We start from the raw sequence: 25435 nt of genomic DNA, 5'->3' as shown, positions 1-25435 counted from the left end.
CTTCATAATCTCATGGGAGACATTAACACACAAAAAGAACTTTATAAACACTTGAAATTGACCATTTACATAGCTCTCTATTGAAAGTCAGATTTTCCTTAATTGACACTCAAGATCCTCCATAATCTGTCACTAGAGTCTGTGCCATGTTTGCCATCAAATTAATATACAGGACTCTAGGATCTAAGGCAGCAGAACTCTAGGTGAAGTAAGGGAATATACTGGTTCGCCAAAACATTTCCCTAATTATGTACAGTCATAAATTAGTTTCTCATCTGTGGGACTATAAAGGAGCTCAGCTTGATATACGTGAAGTCTATCCATTCAGAGTATTTTGTGGCATTGAGCAGTAGACTGGATGTAAGAATTTAACCTATAGTCCTTACTTGTCAGTAACTCAACATATAAATATTTATTAAGCACCTACTATGTGAAGAGCATTGTGCTAAGTCCTAGAGATACAAAGAAAGGCAAGAAACCAATTCCTATTCTCAAGAAACTATTCTAATGGGAGAGACAACATGCCAGAATCTATATACAAACATATATATATATAGAAATATTATATATAGAGAAATATATATATATAGAAATATATATATAGAAAATTGAAGATAATCCAATGAAGGAAGGCACTAACATTAAGAAGAGTGGGAAAGGATTTTTTCTTTTTAAGGTGAGATTGTAGCTGAAATTTGAAGGCAGCATTAACAGGTTTAAGAAATGTTTGTTTATTTCTTAAGGTGAGATTTTAAATGGGAATTGAAAGAAGCCAGGAGATAGAGATGAAGGAGAAAACTTCAGGCATGGGGTGGGGGAACAGGAATAGCCAGTGATAATGTTTAGAGTCAGGAGTCAGATTGTCTTGTGAAAGAAACATCAAAGAAGCCAGTGTCACTGGATTACAGAGTATGTGGGGTAGAGTAAGGTGTTGTTGCGTTGTTTCAGTCATGTCAAACTCTTTGTGATCCTGTTTTAGATTTTCTTGATAATGATACTAGAATGGCTTGTTATTTCCTTTTCCAGCTCATTTTACAGATGAGAAAAGTGAGTTAGACAGAGCTAAGTGACTTACCCAGGATCACACAGCTAGTACATATGTCAGGCTACATTTGACCTCATGGAGAGAAGTCTTCCTGATTCCAAGCCCAATGCTCTATCAACTGCTCTATCTACCTGCCCAGAGTAAGGTATAGGGAGAATGAAATGATCGGAGGAAGGCCAGGTTATAACACACCTTCTATCAGTAAAGGATGGTAAAAATCTGCATTTTAAAAGCGTTCTGAGATCAATAACTGGAGAAGACTAGAAAGTACCTTCTCTACTGGATCTTTTGTCTTTTGTAGATATGATATTTCATCCTACTGATAAATCTAGATAATCAACATTCCTATATTTTACAGATAGGAAACTGATTGTGAGCTCCTTCAGGGCAGGGACTGTCTTTTGTCTCTTTTTTATATCCTCAGCATTTAGCACAGTGTCTGGCATGTAGTAGGTGCTTAATAAATGTTTATTGATTGATTGATTGGAAGGACAACCCTACGCATGCTTCTTGAGATGGTTTCTGTAGTGTATTTTAGGCTCACTCTATTTAAAGAAGCCAAGTGACTATTTTCAGAGCTAGTAAAAGCCTTTTGCTGTTCTAGCCATTGATCTATTTGCTTCAGATGAATAGTAACTAATACCCTGGCTAGTAATAATTTACACCCCTTCTTAGTCTCTAATAGACATTCTCTCTCTGGTCTATGAGACATTAGTAGATGCTGATGTAAAGAGATCTGTATAGCTCATTGGGAAATCCCCCGTGTTAGAAGCTGAGTAGCACCTGTTCTCTGGCAGTCTTTGCTGAGCCCTTACTTGAGGCCTTGAGCCCTTCCTACCATGGGTCAGTTCCAGAGCATAAACAAGAGTGAACTCTTAGTAGGAGACTTTTTCATGAAAATGATAGAGCTGTTGGTACTCTTAAGCCTATAGGAAGGTACCTATTAGCATAAAGACTGAAGAAAAAGAGTTGGGATTATTTATGATCTGTCAATTAACTAGAGCCTTGGTTCCCGAAGTGGAGCTGTGGAATAATCCTGAGGGACCATAGCTTGAACCCTCAAAGGTTGTATAATGAAATCAATAGTAGAAAAGGCAGATGAAAGGATTGCAATTTACCTTCTTCCTTGCTCCCTACGTAGTCAATTGTGGGCTTATTTGTAACACAATGATATCGCCATAATATCTCCATTACAAGATGTGGGTTCCTCAGAACAGTTACCAGCTTAGATACTTAGAATAGAATTACCCTGGGTGCTCCAATCCCCCAGCATCCCTATACCTTGTCTTCTTCCTCCACATTCCCCTACATTCTTAGTTGCCACAGGAGGCACTCCTCAGTTGAGGGCTCTGTGTGCTTGGTTCTCTCTCTCTCTCTCTCTCTCTCTCTCTCTCTCTCTCTCTCTCTCTCTCTCTCTCTCTCTCTCTCTCTCTCTCTCTCTCTCTCTCTCTCCCTCTCCCTCTCCCTCTCCCTCTCCCTCTCCCTCTCCCTCTCCCTCTCCCTCTCCCTCTCCCTCTCCCTCTCCCTCTCCCTCGCTTCCTCCCTCCTGCTCCCCCCATTTTGTTTTTGATGAGAAAGTGAGTAGCCTGAGATGAACAGAAGTGAATGAGTTATGTTTATATTATCTTCCCCCATCCCCACCCCCCCAAACCCCACATACTTCTCTTCCAAAATTTTCCTTTTTCTATTGAGGGTAGCACTATTCTTCCTGCCACCTATTTTTATAACCTCAATATTATCCTTGACTCATCATTTTCCATAATTCTGAGTATCTATAGTCAGCTGCCAAATCTTTTCATTTCTATCTCCATAGCATTTCTTGCATGTTTCTTCAGATTTGCTTAAAAATAATTTTGTTTTTTTTTTGCTAATTAGCAAACACCAGTTAATGTGAACATCTCTGTATATAAGGAACAGAAAAAGAGGATATATGAAGTTTTAAACTTCAATTACAGCTTGCTTTTAAAAAACAAATATTTTATAAAACTATAAAACAATATTTTTATAAAAAATCCGTAACTCTCTTTGAACCTCCTATTCCTTATGCATTTAAAGGTGCTTCATGGACTCCCTTCTTTATTTCTGACAGTTAACAGCCCTAAATTCCTATACTCCTCCCTCCCCAGCTCATCACTGATACCATTAAAAAAAAACCCAAGTCCTTCCTCAGGGCAATTAAGCATAGTCAAATATAATAAATATGCACATGGGCCATACCTGAAAGTGTTTTTCATTTTGCATACTGAATCCATCACCTTTGTGAGAAGAGATGAGCAGCATCCTTCATCACTCCTCTTAGTACATGTACTCTCTACTTGTGCAGTTACCACCTCAATTCACTCATTCATCAATTGTACTATTTTGCGGTAGCCTCCTAATTGGTCTCTCTGCCTTAGGTCAATCCATCTTCTAGATGACTGTGATTTTCCTCTTATTTTTTTAAATAAAAAATACCAACCCTTACCTTCTGTCTTAGAATTGATCCTAAGTATTGGTTCTAAGGCAAAAAGAGCAAAATTTTAAGGGCCAGGCAATTAGGAATAAATGACTTGCCCAGGGTCTCACAGTTAGGAAGTATCTGAGGCTAAATTTGATCCCAGGATCTCCTGTCTCCATACTAGCTCCCTATCCACTGAGCCATCCAGCTGCCTATGATTTTCTTAAAGCACAGTTTTGATCATGTCAGCTCCCAACCTTTAACTCAGTAAATTCCAGCAGCTCCCTAGTGATTCTAGAACAAAATGTAAATATCTATTTGGCATTTTGAGACTTTAACAACTTGGTTTCAACTTACCTTTCTTGCCTTATGCAATAATTCTTTTCTTGTATTATATGGTCTGGCCAAACTGGCCTTTTTTTCTTTTCCTCATACACATACCTAGACATAATTAAAATAACCAAATATGAATAAGAAACTAAAGTCTGACTTTATCCTTAAAGCAGCACCACATAAAGAAAAAGGAATTACATTGAAAACTTTCTGCTGAATTGAAATCATAGCCCCTTAACTAGCGCTTATTATTGAAAGAAATTCACCTGCTTGGCTAACTATACTGATTAAATTAGCTGTCATTAAAAATAATTATTATCTCCAAGGCTGGGCTAACCCCAAGATATATGAAGGGATTTTAAATGAAATGATCATACTAAATTTAGCTTGTGGGGCAGCTAGGAAACACAGTGGCTAGAGCACCAAGCCTAGAGTCAGGAGGACTCAAGTTCAAATTTGGCCTCAGCCACTTCCTAGCTGTGTGACCCTGGGCAAGTCATTTAACCTCCATTGTCTAACTCTTGCCATTCTTCTGTCTTAGAATCATACAATCAATTGATTGTAGAAGCTAAGGACTTAAAAAATATAGTTAGTTTATAGTTACTATGCAAGCATATTTTTTCAAACTAAGTATGGTTCTAAAAGTTTTTTCTTGTAATCTAAAAAATAAGAACTTGGTTTTTACTAATAGTTAATAAATTGTTATGGGCACTTATATGTGGTCTGTATGTCAGATGGTCACATCACATATAGTTTTTGAGATACTCTGAAGAAGAAGTGCGAGTTCCACAATAAGAAGAGGTTGACTCACTTTCAACATATTGTGACATATAGTTTTAAGGACCTGGATAAGTGGATTTTTAAAACAATTATCTAGTTCAAGGATATCTAGAGAAGGATTTATCTATAAGAACATATATTATTTAGTTCTTACTAACCTATTCCTCATAAAATTGATAAAAAGCTTACAGATTCCCACAAAGAAAACCATAGATTGAAGATAAAAATGTGAGCACAGGAGACTGAGAAAATGGCAGTGCTGACACAAACACTACTGTTTTTAAAAATAAATCTTTATTGATATCTTTTGTTTTTACATTACCAAAATTCTGCCTTTTATTCCTCTTCCAAGTTCTCCTAGAGACCCATTCCATGTAACAAAGAATGTTTTTTAAAGAAAAAGAAGAAAAATTAGCAAAAACAATCTACATCACAAAACCTAAGAATATATGTAATAATAATGATTGCTAAAATCAATATCGCACTTATGAAGTGCCAGCCAGCATGCTAAGCACTTTACAGTTATTATCTCATTTGATATTTTCTAGAACCCTGAGAGGTAGGTACCATTATTATCTCCATTTCACAAAATGAGAGAACTGAGGCAAACAAGGGTTAAATGATTTGCCCAAGATCATATAGCTAGTAAGGTACCTGAGGTTGGATTTAAACTCATTTTCCTGACTCCAGGACCAGTGCTCTATTCATTGTGCCACCAATCTTCCCTCTGATGTTTCACATTCATGGACCTCCCAGTTCTGCAAAGGAGCAAAAGGGGGTGTCTTCTCATAATTCTTCTTTGAAGTTTTTTTTTTATAATTCTGCAACATCTACTTTCTGATTGCTGCTCTTTTAATTTAAGTCATTGTATATATTGTTTTCTTGATTTTGCTTACTTCACAGAGCATCAGTTTGTGGAAGTCTTTCCATGTTTCTCTGTATTCTATTCACCATACTCTTTTTTTTTTTCTTATGACACAGCAGTATTCCATTACATTCACTTATCATAGTTTGTCATTACTGATCTATGGGTCTCCATTGTTGTTAATGAACCTTATTTTTTTGTACTTATATTCTGTCTTGAGATATTAAACAATGATAGTTTGCTGCTATCACTTAAAAAAAAAAACCCAACAACACTTGCTTTCTGTCTTAGAATCAATACTAAGTTTTGGTTCCAAGGCAGAAGAGCAGTAAGGGCTAGGCAGTGGGGGTTAAGTGATTTGCTCAAGATTACATAGCTAGGAAGTGCCTGAAGCTAGATTTAAACCCAGGATCTCCTACCTCCAGGCCTAGCTCTCTATCCACTAAGATACCTACCTGCCTTGTAGCCATCACTTTTAGAAGAACATTTAAAAACTAAGCATCCTGAACAGGAAGGCAAACTTCTATACTTTTTTTTCAGCATTGTTTAAAGTCTTGCAATACTCAATTCAAATTTGCAATTTCAGTAAAATTAATGATAAACTTCTAGAAACTTCTTTGAAGCTTTTTTACATAATAGAAAGAGACAAAAAGATATATACCATTGGGGAAAGACTTCTTGCTCTGTCCACCACAATTAAAATGGCTGAAATAGTACATGGAAAATTATATGGAGAAAAACTAAATTGCATTCCTTTATTAGTATGTTGGAAGATGCATTGAAAAAATTACTTTTGCTTTGAAGAAACAGATCTTTGAAGAAACAGATACTAGAACAAATAATGAATTGGGGGAGTTTTCTATTCAGTTGAAGGAAAGTATAGACTTCTAATTTGCCAGTTTATGTTATTGCCAGATTCTGTTTTGAAAATGAAATACAGAAAGAACTACTGTTTTGTGAGTCACTAAAGGGAAAATGTACTAGAGGAAATAAATTCTTAACAATAATTTACTTCTTTAGTAAAAATGCTTCATGAAAAACTTTTTACCACTGATGGAACAGTTGCTCTAACATATATTTGCTAGTTATCTTTTAGTGAATTTCAAGATTAACCACACATTTTTCCCAAAAAGACAAGTGTCCCCAAATTGCTGAGCTTTTCTATGATGACAAGTAGCTGTCAGTTATTATGCCACCCAGCAGATATGTTTTTAAACTTAAAAAAAAAATCTGATCATTTAAGGTAAAGGTAACATTTAACAATGAGTGAGAAAGTAACTACTTTTTAAAGAAGCATACTATGCAGAGAACATTTTGAGAACTGATCTTTGGAAATGTTTCCATGGTTATGTGACTTTGTTGCTGAAAGCGATGTACCAAAAATATGGTGCCTATTTAAAAAAAAAAAACCCAAACACAAGACACAACTCATATCTGCACATTAAAACAAAACAAAAAAGCAGAATTTTATAAAATGTCCAAAATCTTCAAAACAAAAAAAATGTGTTTGGGATCAATTTTTAATGGAAATTTGTAACACCTTCTGATTACTTTGGAAAAAAAACAATTGATTGACCAAAAGGAAGATGTTTTTTTAAAGTTCAACAAAATTCTTTAAATGATTGATAGATGAGTGACAAATGACTACCTTGATTTAGTAAGCACAGCTAAAGATGTACTTCTTACATTTGTCTCTTTGACAGCCCCCCATTTCTTTTAAATCAGATAATCTTTAAAATCAAGTATACAAATGAACTCAGATTATATTAAGACCTTTAAATTGCTATATTACAAAGTGTTAAATCAAAATTTAAATAAAAATGAATTCAATCACATTAATGTCGTTGAAATATTAATAACATTTTATTAAGCAAATTTTTTCTATTAGTAAATATTTTAAATATTTTCCTTTTTTTCATCTTTTGAATTGTCTGTTGTACAATTTTAATAATCTATATAATTATAACATGTATACATAATATTTGTTAAGAATAAATATACATATGTCAATGGCATATGCTCAAAAGTGTTTCTTATTTCTTACTAATAAGGGTACATGATTAAAAAAAAAAAACTAAGATAATTGATCTAGAGAGCCAGGCTGACCAGTATATTAAACATAGACTAGGGAGTCTTGATGGTGACAAAAATATAGGCACCAACATGCTTTAATACTCAGAGACCTCTCACCAAATTTATTGAAGCTATATAGTATTGAATTGAGTATTGCATGACTTTATTTTTTTTAAACCTTTACCTTCTGTCTTAGAACCAATACTATGTATTGATTCTAAGGCAGAAGAGTGGTAAGGGCTAGGCAGTGGGGGTTAAGTAACTTGCCCAAAGTCACATGTCCAGGAAGTGTCTGTGGTCAAATTTGAACTCGGGACCTCCCATCTCTGGGCATGACTCTCAGTCCACTGAGCCACCCAGCTGCCCCCTATTGCATGACTTTAAATACTGCTGGAAAAAAAAAATTATAACCGTTTGCCCAAGATAGCTTCTCCTTCACACCTGCCTATCTTGAAACTGTGGCCCTACTTCTTACCAAGGCAAACCTTGCAACTTGCACTTTTGATCCCATCCTCTCCCAAATTCTCCAATAGATTGCCTTTTCTATCTTCTCCATTTTGTCTCTAATTTTCAATCTTTCCCTATCTATTGGCTCCTGCCCTGCTGGCTATAATCACATCACAATACCTATCTTATTTTTTAAGTTGAAGTATTTGTTTAAATTTTTTTGTAATATTTTATTTTGTACTTCAATTACATGGGGAAAAAAACCCATTTTCAACCTTTGTTTTTTTTAAGTTGAAACCAAATTCTCACTCTTTCTCCCTCCCTCCTCTCCCTCCGCGCATCTACCTATCTTTAAACTTGTATTTGATCCATCTATCCCTGCCAGCTATCATCATAGCTCCTCTGTTGTTGGCTATATTTTTTTGAGAAAGCCTTATCCTCTATGCCTCCACTTCTTGTCTCACTTGCATTTAAACTCTCTGAAGCCTTGTTATTTCTGACCTTACCATTCAACTGAAACCATTCTCTCCAAAATGATCAATGATCTTGTAATAGTCCATTTTATTTTTTTAATCTTCACCCTTCCTTACCTCTCTGAAGCATTTGACATTACTGACACTGTAAATTGACATTATTTGACACTGTTCTCCCCTGGTTCTGCTCCTGTTTGTCTGATTGCTCTTTTTCAGTCTCCTTTGCTGAATCTTTCTCCAAGTCAAGTCTATTCTAGGTTCTCGTTTCCACAGTAAGTTGGCCCAATAGGCTTGACCTGGAACCTCTTCTGTTTTACCTCTTTTCTGCCTTCTGGTCATATCCCTGCCTATGGGTTCAGCAATCATCTTTATGTAGATCATTCTTAAATGAGTATCATCCAACCCTGACTTCTCTCCTGAGCTCCAGTTTTCCATCACCAACTACCCCTCAATCCTCTCAAAGTAGATGTTCTATAAGTATCTCAGATTCACTGTGTCCAAAACAAAACACATTATCTTTCCTCAAAATCTTCCCCTCTTTTCAACTTTTCTTTAACTGTCAAGGCTACTACCATTCTTCCAGTCGTGCAGGTTCACAACCTTGGTGTTATCCTCTACTCTTATCTGCACTGTGTATTCAATTTGTTGTCAAGCCTTGTCTTTTTATCTCTTATATCTGTCCTCTTCTCTTTACTTATACAACTGCTACTCTGGTGCAAACCCTTATCATCTCATAAGTGGACTATTGCCATAGCCTTCTTCCATTCAGCTGCCAAAGTGAGGTTCCTAAAGCAAAGCTCATCAGACCATGCCATTTCATTACCAAGAAAGCTCTTGTGGCTCTCTGTTGCCTCCAGAATTAGTCAGTAAACATTTATATATGCCTACTATATGCCAGGGACTGTGCTAAGCACTGGATCAAATAATAAAATTCTTTGGCATTTAAAACTTCACAGAGGAGAAACAGTGAAAGGGAATAGAGCAGGATCTAAAGGTGATAACCCAGTAGAAGTACTTGTTGAATCCAGGAGGGGGAAGGGAGAAGGGAGGGAAAGAAAATGAAATATAGAAATATGGAAAAATATTTTTAAATTAAAAATTTTTTAATGTTTAAGGCAAAAAACCCTTCACAACCTGGCCCCTTTCTATTGTTCCACTTTTCTCTATGCCTTTCCATGCTCTCTCATCCAGCTACTCTGGCTTACTTGTTTTCGGCATATGACCCTACTCCATGCTTTTTCACTGCCTGTTCCCCATCCATACTCCTAGTACTCTTTGAGATTGCTGTAGCATGCACAGGGGCCACACCCTGTAAAACTGTCTCAGCAAATGGGCTAGTCCAGGCTGAGGGTAACAGATGCACGTCAGGCTTGTCAGTGAGTTGGGGGATGTCTACATCAAGCACGTGAAGACTTCCTCTGAAGGAACAGGGGGATGAGAACAATTTGTTCCAATGTTCCAATGGCCATGAAAGCAGCTGAAGCAGATGCAACAGCCTTTGGCTGTTGACCAGATATCAAAGTAGCCAAGATTATCCATTGCATCTTGGGCCATCACTAGTCATCCTGATTTTGTGTTGCCACTGGATTTGGATGACTAAGAGAGAGTGAGGCTCATGACCTTTTACAACTCTGCCTCACTTAGATCCAATTCATTCTCTAGTCAAGGCATTATCTTGTGATGTTATTGGTCTTCTCTTTTTTATTTTTACCGCATTTTTTATTTAATTTAAATTTTTTTCAATTAACTTGTAGAAACAATTTTTGACAATTGTTTTCTGATATTTTGTGATTCAGATTCTCTCTCTTCCTCCCTCGTCCCTCCTGAGGTAGTAAGTTGTCTGATATAGGTTATTTCAGTGCTTTCAGGCAATACATCTTTATTTCCACATTCCTCATGCCATGATAGACATATATCACACATACAATAAAAAAAATCATGAAGGAAATAAAATGAAAGATGGCATGCTTTATCTGCAATTAGACTCCAGAGGTTCCTTCTTTGGCTGTGAATAGTACATTTTCCCATAAGTTCCTTGTAGTTATATTGGAACCTTGTTTTGTGGATAATAATTTAGTCTTTCACTGTTGATCATTGTTCAGTATTTATATTACTGTATATACTGTACTGGTTCTGCTCATGTTACTTTGTATCAGTTCATATACATCTTTCCAAGTTTTTTTTAACTCATTCTGTTATGGTTCTTTATGGTGCAGTAGTATTCCATTAGAACCAAATACCACAACTTGTTCAGCTATTCCCTAATTGGTGAATACTTCCTCAGTTTCCAATTCTTTGCCACTACAAAAAAAAAAAGAGCTGCTAAAAACATTTTTGTATAAGCAGGTCCTTTCCCTCTGTCTCAGATCTCTTTGGGATACAGATCCAGTAATGATATTGCAGGTTTTATAGCCCTTTAGGTGGTGCTCTGTATTCCTCTCCAACGGTTGTATCAATTCACAGTTCTACTAACAGTGTATTACTATCCCGATTTCCCCACATCCCCTCTTACATTTACCACTTTCTTTTTTTTTTTGTCATATTAGCCAATCTGATAGATTTGGTATTTTAGAGTTGTTTTAATTTGTGTTTGTCTAATCAATAGTGATTTTGAACATTTTTTCATATAACTATAGTTTTAATTTCTTCTTTTGAGAACTGCCTATTCATATCCTTCGACCATTTATCAAATGTGGAATGCTTTGTAGTCTTATAAATTTGACTTATAAATGATAAAATCACCTCTCTATATATTTGAGAAATGAGGCCTTTGTCAGAGAGACAACTTGCTATGAAATTTTTTTGCTCAATTTATTGATTTCTTGTAATCTTAGTTGTATTGGTTTTGTTTGTACCAAACCTTTTAAGTTTAATGTAATCAAAATTATCCATTTCACTTTCTGTGATGTTCCCTGTCTAATTTGGTCATAAATTCTTCTTTTATTCATAAGTCTGACAGTAACTTTTCCATGTTCCCCTAATTTAGTTATGGTATCCTTTCTAGATCAAGCATCCATTTTGACTTTATCTTGGTATATTGTGTGAGATGTTAGTTTATGCCTAGTTTTTGCCATGTTATTTTTCAGTTTTCCCAGGAGGTGAGTTCTCCCAATAGTTTGGATCTTTGGGTTTATTGAACACTACATTACTATGACCATTAAATACTGTGTGTTGATTACTTAACCTGGTCCATTGATCTACTACTCCATTTCTTAGCCAGTAGAGTTTGAGATCTGGTACTGCTGGGCCTCATTACTTTATTTTTCCCCATTAATTTCCTTGATATTCTTGATCTTTTGTTCTTCAAGGTGAAGTTCGTTATTTTTTCTAGTTCTAGGAAGTAATTTTTTGGTAATAATAATTATGGTGCTAAATAGGTAAATTAATTTAAATTGGAGTATTGTTTGGTTCAGTCTATCCATGAATTGTTTAGGTCTGACTTTATTTGTGTAAAAAGAGTTTTTAAATTGTGTTCATATAGTTACTAGGTGTGTTTTGTAACTTCTAGGTATTTTATATTGTCTCTAGTTACTTTAAATGGAATTTCCTTTTCTATCTCTTGTTAATGGTATGTATATATATATATATATATATATATGGAAATACTGATGATTTACATAGATTTATTTTTGTATCCTGTAACTTTGCTAAAGTTGTTTCTCTGTTTTTGGTTGATTCTCTGGGTTTCTGTATGTATACCATCATATCATTTGCAGATGGAAAACTTTGTTTCCTCATTGCCTATTCCATTTCTTTCCATTTCTTTTTTCTGCTCTTATTGTAATAGCTAGGATTTCTAGTACAATATTAAATAATAGAGGTGATAAGGGCATCCTTCACTCACCTTAATCTTATTGGGAAGGACTCTAGTTTATCGGGGCTCCTTACAAATGAAGGATGAAAAACAACCCTCAGAGATGACCTTCCATTTAATATAAATATACATATAACATATACACACATAAATGTATCTTAGTATGTACATAGTTATTTATACATTGTCTCCTTAACTGCAATGTGAGCTTCTTCTTACATTGTGAACCTCTTTCTTATAATGTCAACTTCTTGAGTGATGGACTGGTGTTTTTGACTTTCTTTGCACCCCAAGTGCTTTGTACAATGCCTACCACAGAGAAACTGCTCCTCTTTAAAAGGAGTTTAGATGAATTTCAAGGATTAACTTTGGATGCTACTTTCCCCCAGTACCAAAATGAATTGGCACCAGAAAAAAATAGAATAGGGGTAGCCAAATATAATACAGTAAGAATAGTTACTAAAGTTCACTTATAGCAAGTCATTCACTTGCTAAAAACAAAACCAAACAAACAGAAAAAACTTTCAGTGGCTTGTTCCTTGGTGCCTCTATTAAAAATATACATTCTTTTCTTTGGTATTTAAAGCCCTTTACATATGGTTCCAACCAAATTTTCTGGACATTTCTGGCCATTTCCCCTCCTTTGTAATGAAATCCAGTCATACTGACCTATTTCCTGTTCTCCATATCCAATACTTCATCTTCAGCCAATGTATCTTTGCATAGGTTATCTCTTGGGCCTGACACACTTGTTTTCTTCATCTATTCCTCATTAGTTTCATTTAAAGTATAGTTCAAGTGCTGACTCCCTATGAAAGGTCTTTTATGATCCCCCAAGTTGCTAGAGCCCCCCACAAAAATTATTTTGTATTAACTTTGTATATATTTGTAATTTAATGAGTTGTCCAGTAGCATCCATGTGCCTTGAGAACAGGGACTCTTCATTATCGTCTTTGTATTACCGGTACCTGGCAATGTACCTGGCACGTACTTGGTGTTTAATAAATGCTAGATGAATTGAGCAATCAGAATTCTATGTCCAAGGTGCCAGTAAAGTCCAAGACAATAAAACATATACTATCTTTAGCTCAAGGGTTAGAGAAAAGATAAAAAAGATGAAATCTACTTTTTGTAATTCATATGACTTAACCTTGATTTTTCCACTAGAGTTTTTTAATGACAGGAGAGTCAGCACATCTGAATTCACTACTTTTACTTTGGTCTATTCATTTTTAGTTTCCTTTCTCCGTACCCCAACCCTGCCTTCCATTTTCTCCTTTATAGAAATATTTTTTGATACTTTGTTGCTTATCAGTCTTCTATGGACAGAAAAACTGTATTTTATTTTGGGTGGGAAGAGATAAGAAGATTGGAAGGGAGTATTTTTCAAGTCAACAAACATTAATGCTCCAGCCATGTGCTTAAAGATTCCTGTATTGCTGCAAAATCTGAGATAGGTTAGAAGGATTATTTAGAGCTAGAAAGGATTTTGTAGGCTGTTTAATCCTTTTACTTTACAGAAAAAGCCCAGAGATGTTAAGTGACTTGTCCAGTCACACAATTTAATTGTAGGAGAGATGAAAATTGAATGAGTCCTCTGGATCCAAATTCCCTCTTTACCGTACTTTCCTCCCTTCCATTTTTATGTCTTATATTTATATGGTTCATATCACCCATCAGATAGCTCTCAGTATTTCTGCTACTGACCAGGGTTACACAGCTAGGAAGTCATTTGAACCCAAGTCTTCCCAACTCCAGGCCTGGCTGTGCCACCACTGTGCCACCTAGCTACCCTTCAGACAAATATTCTTTCTGAGTATAAATTGCTTTCCTCAGAAGAGCAACTGCAAAAAAAAAAATAGCTTAAGGAGCGAGCAAGAAGTAAATCCCTCCCACCTCCCCTCATTCTTTGAACTATCTTCTCTTATTTATTTCAAACCTCTTAATTTTGTTGTTATTGTTGTTTAAAAAAAATCTGAAGACAAGATACTGTTTGGTTCCTGCCGTCATTTCCTGCCTCCTGTCATAGGAGGGATATTTTAAGCAGGATGAATTGTTATTGAGTTGCTACTCTTCTGAACACAGAGCAATCAATCTTGTCTTGAACCCCAAGCCTACCAGTCTGCCTGCTAAGTCTGTTCTTTCTGGGGCAGACTTATTTACAGTCAAAGCAAGGGTAATTTCGCCCCCCCACCATTTCACTGCCAGATCCTTTCTCTGCCACTCTTAAAAATAGCCCAGGGCTCTGACGAAGGAAGAGCCAGGGTCCTGTTACCTCCATCGGGCATGGTTCAATCACACCTCTCTTGAGTCTGGCAACCCCATTCTTCCCAGGAGGCTTTGGCCATGTTTGGTGTTCAAATGGTCTTTGGATGGCTCTTCTTCCTTATGAGTGAGTAGTAGTGGCAAATGCAGCCAAGAAGGAAAAAAGAACTCATTCTTTAGTTTGCTTGGGCTAATTCAGTCAAGAACTGCCCATCTAAAGGCAGCTTACCAAGACCAATCTGTCCTTAAAGAAGCCAGGAGGTCTTATGATTGAAGTAAATCGTTGTTCCATCTCCCTACTCCAACCAGGTCTCCCCAGTGGCATGACATAACATAGTATAGCATATCATAGAATAGGACAGAATATAGTATAGAATAGTACCCTTTGGTACAGCGTAGCATAGCATGGACAATTAGCTTTCATTTGGTAGATGCTTTCTTTTCTGACTGAGAAAATGTTGAAAGACCAGAACATGGCAAACATTGTAGTGAAATTCTTGCTGTTTTTAAGAGTCTATATTTGCTTCCTTTGGTTATTTTGCTGCTGCCCTGCATAAAGCACCACAGTAGCTTGTTGTTTTTAATAAGGTGGGTAAGTAATAAAGACAAGCTATAGCCAAAAGCCCCATATGAAACAGAGAATGGGGAACATCTGAAAGAGTCTGGATGGTGGAACAAAGGAGGATAAACAAAATGATTCTAGATCAGGGATTCTTAAACTGGTTTCTGTGAACTTTTTTGTTGTTGTTTTTAAACCTTTACCTTCCATCTTAGAATCAATACTGAGTATTGGTGCCATGGCAGAAGAACAGTAAGGACTAGGCAATTAGGGGTTAAGTGACTTGTGCAGGGGTCACACAACTAGGAAGTGTCTGAGTCCAGATTTGAACCCAGCATCTCCCATCTCCAGGCCTGGCTTTCTATCCCCTGAGCCACCTAGCTATTCCTATGAACTTATTTTTAAAATATATATGTTTTGATAACTATATTTCAATATAATTGATTTTCTTTGTTTATCCTATGTATCTTATTTTATGAATTTAAAAACAATGCCGAGAAGGGAGCTGCAGGTTGCCACAGGGGTCCATGGCATAAAAAAAGGTTAAGACATATAAATTTGATGGCATAAGGCACTGTGCCTTACCTTGTCCTATTACTTTTCCCTATATAACTATCTAATAAAAGTGGATTTCAACAACAACAACCTGGTAATAAGGGCTTTTTCTATGCTGAGGTTAGCAAATATGGGCTGTGCCCCATTAAGAAGTATTGAAATAGGAGGATAGTCTGATGTATATTTATGTGAGACAAAAGTTTACAGTGTTCTTACATGCCTAAGAAATAGGGCACTACTAATTCAAGTTATAGCTAGATTAAATTGGCCATCTGAATTTTTTCTGTAAAAATCAAACACAAAACTGAATTTTGAAAATACTGTTAGTCACAGATTTTATTCCTCGTTTCTATTATTATTAAAATACAAGCCCTTTCCAGTTCTAAATAAAAAACCCTTTTCTAAAGTGTTTTATAGATATTATCTCATAAATCTGTGAAATAACTCTGGGAGGCAGTTTGAAGGTCATTGGGACTCAAGGGTTATTGGTTCCATTTTATAGAAGGGAGAATCAAAAGTCAAGGGGGTACAATAACTCTCCAAAGGTCATACAACCAAATAAACAAGTGGCAACAAATATCTGGGATTTGGGACTCCCTGCACACTTTATTTTCTTTCTTTCTTTTTTTTGCCAATTACATGTAATAAATTTCCACATACATTTTCTGAAAAATCCAATTGTCTTCCTCCCTCCTTCCCTCACCCCCTAGATGGCAAGCAATTCAATCTGGGTTATCCATGTATCACGCAAAACACATTTCCATATTGTTCATTTTTGTAAATGAACAGTCTTATAAACCCAAGCCCCCAAAACATATCCCTAGGATTTGGGACTTCCCTCTTATATAAAGGACTTGTAGCCACCAATTGTCTCATGTAAACATCACTGCCCAGCAAGGCATCCTAATGTTTGCAGTCAGGTATTACTGGATTGGGCATACAGATCAAGTCAGCAATGTTTTGGAGGTTTTATGGCTCAGTGGATTTCAACAGGAGCCCCATTTTTCTGATACTTGGAGACCTTGGCTGCACTTGACCAAAGAAAGCCCCGAAGGGCTCAGCCTTATGAATATCTATAACGAGGGAACCCCTCTAAAGTGGATATCAGGATGAACTTTCTTTGGGCCTGAATTGCCCTGAACTCAGAAGCTTTGGAGGCACCCTAAGCTGGCTTTTTCCACTCCTCTTTTCCCCATGTATTCATTTTTCTTTTCAGGGGACACTCAGCCTATTCCTCAGCTTCCTCCCTCCCCTGTTCCTTTTCCTCCCCCTCTTCCCTCCTCCCCCCATTGCGTCCTGGCCTCAATTTGGTGGGCAGATGCTTCTTTCCTTGGCAGCGGGGCGGTGCAGTTGCCTCTGCAGCCTCTGGAGCCCGACCCCAGTGAGCAGTCTTGTCTGAAGCATGAGAAGGGGGTGGGGTTTGGGGAGCTCTAGATGACTGCGACTGACGTCTCCACCTGCTGGCTGCCCTGACTCTTACTGCAGGCAGATCTCTCCTTGTCCCTTCTGCTGCCGTCGCCGCCGCTGCCACTGTTGCCGCCGTCATTGTTACTGTTGCTGCTGCTGCTGCTGCAATATTTCATAACATATGATCCAGGAACCTCAGGTGGAAAGCATGCTAAGGCAGATGGCACAGTGTGCTGCTCTTAGAAGGATCTGTTTCTGTCAGAGGCTCCGAATAAGTTTCCCCTGAGAAAAAGTCTAAAGGGGTGGGGAGCTAACCCTTCCATACATGTTGCTCTCCCTCCAGGGGCCCTTTCATGAGGACTGAGGCAGGAGCTGCTGCTGAGAGCCTCCCGACATGACATCCGCCACTGAGTTTGACAACCTGGGCATCCAGCAGTACAGCAGGATCAACGCCCGCTGGGACTCCCCAGACAATGAGTTGGACAATGACAATAGCTCCGCCAGGCTCTTTGAGAGGTCTCGGATCAAGGCCCTAGCAGGTACTCTTCTGGAGGGTTGCAAGGATGGAGTATGGGGTGGGGAGAACCTTCCTCAGTATTCCCAAGACCACCTGTGAACCCAAGTCTCTGGGTGTGGAAGACAGAGGGAGAATTGGGGTTGATTCTTGGGTGAATCCTGCTGATGCCTGATGGGAGTTTGCTCCCAGGGATGTAGCCTTCTTTCTGTGCTCATAGCCTGTTCAGGAGCACTGGCAGCAGCCACTGTTCACACCTGTCCTATAGTTCATTCATATTTCACCCTCTGAAGAAGGAGGGGGTTGTGTGTGTGCGCATCTACACTGTACTTATAGCAACTTGAAGTAGCCATCCTGAGTGACCTATAGCCAAAATCAAGAGTCAAAGGAAGCCAAATCAATTTAATGAAATAATTAATGTGTTAAAGGTACTAAGTTAATTATATTATTAAAAAGAATCTGATCTGTAAGTTCCCAAATGGGCTCCGGGATGTTTATCCCTACCCAAGGTTCCACAAGAAAAGAGTAACCAAGTGTGAGATTGAGAACAGGCAACATTCATCAGTCTTCCTAAAGGGAGGAGGGGAAGGTTTTCTGAGGTAAACTCTTGGATTTCACCTACTAAAGTTCATGATGGGGTTTATTGGTTGGTTGGTTGGTTGGTTTGTTATTGTAGCTCATTTAAATCTCCAGCATAAATAGTTCCTCTTCCTCCTGCTTACTGAGATGCCAGTTTTGCTGTTTGATCTTCCCTTAGCACCTGTGATCAACCTTCATTACTGAATCTTGACCTGGAATAACCTGGGTGTTGGACATTTTGAAGGATTTTTGATCATCATATGGGGGTGGGGGTGGGAAAATATAAAAATACCATTCTTTCCACCTGAGCCACTATTTGACTTAGGAATCTCCTTCATTAATGAGCCAGTATTTCCTCCCTTATATATTATCCCCATTCAGTGGACTCAGCCCTCCTTTTTTGTGGAAAGCTTTGCCATGGGTGAGGGGCAAATCTGCAAGCTCCTTTGTTGATAACCTTTATTATTCTCAGAGGTGCTCAATGAAGTCCTCAGTGAGGTCCATGAACTTTTGGGAACCATATTTTTAATCCAGTTAGCTTCCTTTATAACCCTATATGTTTTATTTCATTCATTTAAAAATATTCTGAAGAAATCCATAGTTGTTGTATGACCTTGGGCAAGTTACTTAATCCCCATTGCCTAGCTTTACCACTATTTTGCCTTGGAATCAATACACAATATTGATTCAAAAATGGAAGGTAGGGGTTAAAAAAAAAAGAGGTCTATAGGCTTCACCAAACTGCTATAGAGTTATATTCCACCAAGAATGCTTAAAATCCCTGTTTTATACCGTTTTAGGGGGTTATCATTCAAAATCTTAGAACAATGTATCAATGTAAGTTATTCAGCAAAGTTATTCCCTTTTCTGCTTTAACTTTAGGGATACTTTAAAAATATTTATTTTACCAATTACATTTAATAACAAATTTCCATATAAGTTTTCCAAAGTTATATGATCCAAATTACCTCCCTCTCTCCTTCCCTCCACCCTTCTGGAACAGGTAAACAATTTGATCTGGATTATACATGTATCATCATGCAAAACATATTTCCATATTGATCATTTTTGTAAGTAAATGATCTTATAAAACCAAAACCCCAAAACATATATAAGGAGACTTTTGGTTCTTGGCAGACTTGGGATTTTTGACAGTTATCTTGTCCTATATCTTAACTATTTCTTAGAAAGTATTTAAGGGATATGTTTCTCATACACATCCTCTCTACTTTTGCTTCCTAGCACATATATACATTGTAGCATAGGAATAGTCTTTGCCTCATTTTATAAGGATCTTGATTTGTGTAATTGAGATATTATTTTGCTCTTTTTATTTTTCCCCCTCCTTTTCCCATCTGCATCATAGTATCATAGATTTTAAGATAGAAGGGAACTCTGACAGAGATCATTTATTTATAGTTGAGGAAATTGAGGCCCAGAATTGTGATTTCCTCAAGGTTGCACAGGTAGCAAGTTTTTGACCCAGGTCTGCCGATTCCAGATTCAGCATTTTTTCCATAGCATCCTTGTTTCTCTTAGTGACAGAGGTAATAACATCAACTCATTTGCATTTATAATTCATTCTCTAGCCAGTGCTAAAACATAACTTTGCCAACCTGTCTGTTAACTCTGACTGGGCCACAGTATAGTCCACATGTGTAATCAAAGAGTTATTCCTTGTATGTTAGGGTTTGCTTAGGGGTCACATGAAAATTAGATCTTCCTTGGTTTATTTCCCAGATGATCCATTTCCTTAGGAGACCACCAACACCATATCATCCCTCTGGTTTTGAGTTTAAAAGCTATTTAGCTTTCCTTCTGACTTTAGAGGTAATCTGAATATATATTAAGTTAATGATATTAATCTCATTATTGTAAAGCCAGGGGCATCAACATGTTAAAATTAAAAACTGGACTCTAGTAACAATCAAAGAGGGAATTCCCAACAATGATGACTAAGTCATGGCTTTCACTGAGATGACTCATGTTATCCCACCTAAGAGTTTGTAGGTCATTCTCAAATACTCAAATAAACCTATGATCTCATCTATGTGAATACTGCCTCTGTTGATGCAGATGAAATGCAGTTTATCTGAGACTGCCCATCTAGTATAACCATATACATAGCAGACTTCATTAGGGTATATATAGAGAATTAAAAGTAAAATTTTCAAGATGAACATTTATGAAATATTCAGTAATAAAAGGACATTATTTTCTTGATTAAATAAGAACATAAGTATGTCCTGGAATAGTAGAGATAGCACTGGAAGTACAGTCAAGAAATTGTTTTTTCTGTTGTTTTTAGTTTTTTCAGTCATGTCACTTGGTGACCCCATTTGGCATTTTCTTGGCAAAGTTACTGGGGTGGTTTTCCATTTCCTTCTCCCCCTCATTTTCCAGATGAGGAACCAAGGCAAAAATGGTTAAGTGACTTTCCCAGGGTCACACAGCTAGTAAGTATCTGAGGCTGGATTTGAACTCAAGAAGATGAATCTTCCTAATTTCAAACCCAGCACTCTATCCATCTACCTCTGAGTCAACAAGACCTAGGTTCAAATCCAACCTCATACATTTCTAGTTGTATGCTCTGGGCAAGTCAATGAAACTTCTTTATGTTTCAGTTTCCTCATTTGTAAAGTCAGGACTTGATGGACTCCAAGGTCCCCTCCAGCTCTTTTCTTCCAAAATTTCAACACAAAGGGGTCTCACTAATGTCCTGGGATCCTTCCTTGATTTCTTTTGACAATGCAAAGATAGCCTATAAATCAGTCATCTCATCATGCGACTAGATGATTTTTTTTCTCATAAATTTGATGGTAGCACTTGAAAATAATAAAAATAGTAGCTAATATTTATACAGTGTTTTAAGGCCATAAAAACACTTGAACCATATCTCATTTATTCCTCACAACTCTGGGAAAGTAACAGATATAATTCCAGCTTTACAGGTCCTGCTCAAAAGAGCTCAAGTAACTTGCCTCTGGACACAGTGGTAGTAAATGTTTGAGGTTAGATTTGAACTCAGAAGAACTCAAGAATCTCTCTTGATTCTAAATTCTGCACTCTTTGTACCATGTCACAGTGTGTTTTATGACTAAACAGAGTGAGAAGCCACCAAGTTGCTATGGTTCATGGCTGTATCCAACAACATATTTAGTAATTAAGAGAAATAAGCTTTATATAAGAAGTAAGCCTGAGGAAGTATCTGTTTTGATTGACCTGTAGCCAAAGTCAAGATTCAGATGGTCCAATGAATGCTGAACTGTTATTTGAAGGTTAATCAATTTATTTTCAGTTAATCAATAATTGGTTGTTAAGTGCCTACTCTTTGCCTTTGGGATGGAGATGTTGCCTTGGAACCAAGAGGCCCTGGTATTTCTTTTCTAAAATAGTTAAGTACCTTTGGTCTCTTTTCCCTCTGTGATAGATTTGGGAGTGACCTTTTCTCAATGCTTATATCTTTGGACTTGAACTTTCAGAATGTTAGTTTAGTTGCTGTGTTTGTTTCCCATGTCTCTTGTGCAGCACTTCTTTTTCCTCATTACCACATTCCTCAGCCTTGAGCCCACCACTCTTCTTTGAAAATCCTATGGTGAAAGGAAGAAATAGGGCCTTGGGATAGTAATAATAATTAATGGAGTAGGATCCTGTTTGAAAACACTTTCCCCATAACAACTTTTGAGTTGGATAGTATAAAGAATATTACACCACTCTTTAGGTAAGAAAACTGAGGGTCTTGGTCAGATACCTAATTAGCATCTGAGGTGGGTTTCAAATTACCATCTACATTTTCAAGTTCAGTGATCATATGCCATATCTAACTTCCTTTCAGTATTAGATCAAAGCTACTTTCTTATTATTTCCATAGACTCTGACTCCTCACAAGCTCAAATCTAAACTTTTGGGGTTAATGAAATCTCTGATGTTGTACAAATCAGGCTATCATCAACAAATTACCTTTTGCTAGTATACAAACTAGTTCTTGGGATGAGTTTAAGCATAATTTGGTGGCAGACCCAAATATGGAAGTGAGCAGGGAATTAGAAAGATTGCAAGTCTTTTGTTCAGTTCTTTTCTTGGGCATCACTGTGGTTGCTGACTCTTTTGAACTCCGCTCTTACTCCTTTCAGACAATTATTACACCTCACTTAAAGGTAGCAGCCCATTCTTTCTGCCTCTTCTTAATTTCATTCAAACCTCTCTGATTCAGAAAGGGACACTCCTTGTTTGGCCCTTCATCCTACTCAATGCATCCCTCTTCCTGTTGTCCCTGTAAACAAGCCATATGGTTATTCTGTTTGAAAAACAGCAGCTTTCAAATGTGATTAATCAGCCCAAATTTGATTTGAAGCTGAGGATTTGGCCTGCCCCAGCTCTGCTTTCAAGGGTGGATGACTTGACCTCAGTGGTTCAGAACCCAAGGTGAGAGGTGAGGGTTGTGATTTCAGCAAGTATATTTTTGAACCATTGCTCCTGTGGTTCTTCCTGAGCATCAAATGATTTGTGTGTCTGTTGTTCTCCTTGCATTTATATGTCTGTCAAATTCCTGGTTTTTTATTACTGCATAGGGGAAGGGGGAAAAGAAATTTAGCCCTCAGTTTTCCAAAGAAAAGAAACTCCCGTTAGCCTTTCTCTCTCTCTCTCTCTCTCTCTCTCTCTCTCTCTCTCTCTCTCTCTCTCTCTCTCTCTCTCTCCATCTCCCTCTCTCCTCCTTTCCCTCTCCCTCTTCCTCTCCCTTTCTCTCTCCCTCTCCCCCCTCCCTCTCTCTCTCTCTCCCTCCCTCTCTCCCTCTTCCTCTCTCTCTCTCTCTCTTTCTCTCTCTCTCTCTCTCTCTCTCTCTCTCTCTCTCTCTCTCTCTCTCTCTCTCTCTCTCTCTCTCTCTCTCTCTCTCTCTCTCTCTCTCTCTCTCTCTCTCTCCCTCCCTCTTTCCCCCTCCCTCTCTCCCTCGCTCTCTCCATCTGCCCCTGTTCCCTTCTCTTCACCCTCTCCTTTCTGATTAGGGTTTAGAAAGAAGATAAAATACCTAAGGCCAAGAAGAATTATCCACAAAGATTGCTTGTTCTTTAACCTGCCTTTCCCCTTCATTCCCTTTTCTGCATTTCTCTGCCCCCACCCTTGTATTTCTTTGTCCATAGTGTACCCTCTAGTGACCCTGAAAGGGTGAAGAAAAAACTGGGAGGAACATATCTGGCCCTTTTAGGAAAGACATGACCCACCTGGAAAAAAAAAAGGGACTTTCAGAATGAAACAGAAAAACGATGTACAGAAGGAAATATATCTATCTGGCCCTTCTGCATTTCTAAGGAAGAACAAGTTTGTGATTGGAGTCATGGTGCAAAGAATGCAGCTTGTGATGGTGGAACCAAATGGTTATAGCATTACATTCCACCATGTATTTCCTTGACCTCTACCACAGGCACTAGTGCAAATGTTCAAATTATACATATCCCAATTCGTTAGTAGTCTGGCCTGTAGGTATTCTTGCCCTCTGACACTTACTCCTGGGTCCCCTGGCAATTCCCTTAGAGGAGATTTTTATCTGCCACCACCCCATAGAAATAAGTCCTGACTCTGGGACACATGTCGCACTGAAGTCAGAAAAACAGAAAAGGGGGTCAGCAGTTACTTAAGCTGACAAATCCTGGAGAAAGCTAAGCCGCTGTAAATCACAGAATCTTGTGTTAATGGTAGAAAAGCCACTTGCCTAGACACCTTTAAGAGTTTTTTTTTAATAGTTGGAAGAGAGTTTAATTATTTCTCTAGATCTGTATTTTCATTGTTGTAGATTAGACTTGTGATTTCATTGCTTCCAAATACAAAATCTCTCCCTGCCAATGCATCTTAACACCTTCTCTCATCGGTCGTGGGTGAGAAAATTTCTGGTGAGGAATCTACCTCTAAGAATTCAGATCAGCACCTGTTCTGTATAGGATAATAGAGTTGCTGTGAGTACTGAGAAGTTAAAACTTTTGCCCAGGGTCACACAAGCAGTATATGTCAAGGTCAAGACTTGAAGCAAGACTTTTCTGATTCTGAGACTGGCTTTCTTTCTTTTTTCCCCCCTTTTTTTTCTTTGCCAAGTCAGGATGCCTCTCCTGTAATTAAAATTATTATTCAGATCTCTTAACTTCTATCTCAATGTCAATTCTAAGAGAAAAGTGGCAAGTCTAGGCAATCAGGGTTAAGTGATTTGTCCAGGGTCATATGTCTAGGAAACGATTGAGGCCAGATTTGAACCTAGGTCCTCTATACTCCTGTACAGATGCTCTATCCACTGTACCACCTAGGCAACCCCTCCCTTGTAGTTATTGAAATGAATTCATTTTTTTAAACCCTTACCTTCCATCTTGGAATCAATACTGTATATTGGTTCCAAGGCAGAAGAGCGTAAGATCTAGGCAATGGAGGTTGTGACTTATCCAGGGTCACACAGCTTGGAAGTATCTGAGGCCAAGTTTGAACCCAGAACCTCCCATCTCTGGGCCTGACTCTCAATCCACCAACCCACCCAGCTACCCCAGAAATGTATTCATTCCTTAAAGAAATCAAACCTTTTATACGTAGACTGTAAGTGTAGTGGGAAAACATGTCAAAATTTCTAAAAACCATTGATAGTAACCAGAACAAAGCAAAAAATTAAGTTAGCTTCAAAATAAAACAAGAATTGAGTCATTATATTCCCTTTGCCACCCCACTGGGATCAGTCATCTTCAAGATTGAGTTGTCTTCAGACAGATCTCTGTCTGTCCTGTCCCTCTCTACATCCTCTCCTGTTTCCTCCCAATGTTGAAAAAAGCTATGCTGCTTCTAATTTCTGAAAGTCTCAGTTTGAGAACACTTTGCAGGGGAGTAACCAGCTGTTCTCAAACTCAGGGTTACTGTGATATACCATTTCATGGATAGTCTATTAAATATTAACACATTGAGGTTAATAATAAGACTTGGCTCTCTCCTCTTATTATAAAGGCTGAATGACTTGCTTTAATGGATACTGCCATCTTTGGGAAATACCTATTAATTTTTAGGCCAGTCGTTTCCATGGGCACACTTATGTGTGATAATGCTTAGTTCTTCCTCATCCCCTGGCTTCTTCATTCTACTCTGCTGAAGAGGGATCAAGGGCATTGTTCCACAAATATCTGCAGTCATTTTTCATTTTTTTAAAAAATGGAGACACTAAAAGAGGTCTATAGGAAGGAGAGTGACTCAAGTGCAAGTCAGGAGGCTTGGAGAGACCTGGAAACAATTGAATTTGTGGAAGTCTTATCTTCTACATTTCTGTATTC

The 25435-nt window shown here is 37.7% G+C and overlaps 1 protein-coding gene across 5 annotated transcripts in view; it reads left to right on the top strand.

Annotated features, from left to right (window-relative positions):
• Nucleotides 1-25435, top strand: part of SPTB (spectrin beta, erythrocytic) — a 183302-nt gene that overhangs the window by 43203 nt on the left and 114664 nt on the right. For 4 of the 5 annotated variants that reach the window (XM_007473036.3, XM_007473037.3, XM_056810896.1 and 1 more), the window contains one exon: nucleotides 17397-17592. In XM_007473036.3, coding sequence (XP_007473098.2) covers nucleotides 17448-17592 — 145 coding nt within the window. In that variant the 5' untranslated portion in view covers nucleotides 17397-17447. Of the gene's footprint in view, nucleotides 1-17396; nucleotides 17593-21076; nucleotides 21425-25435 lie in introns of those variants that run through there. The other variant, XM_016426010.2, reaches the window with a different exon arrangement.

Source organism: Monodelphis domestica, chromosome 1 (genome assembly GCF_027887165.1).
Source record: "Monodelphis domestica isolate mMonDom1 chromosome 1, mMonDom1.pri, whole genome shotgun sequence".
NCBI lineage: Eukaryota > Metazoa > Chordata > Mammalia > Didelphimorphia > Didelphidae > Monodelphis > Monodelphis domestica.
The sequence above is the reverse complement of the archived record's forward strand: the minus strand, read 5'-3'. Positions and strand labels throughout refer to the sequence as shown.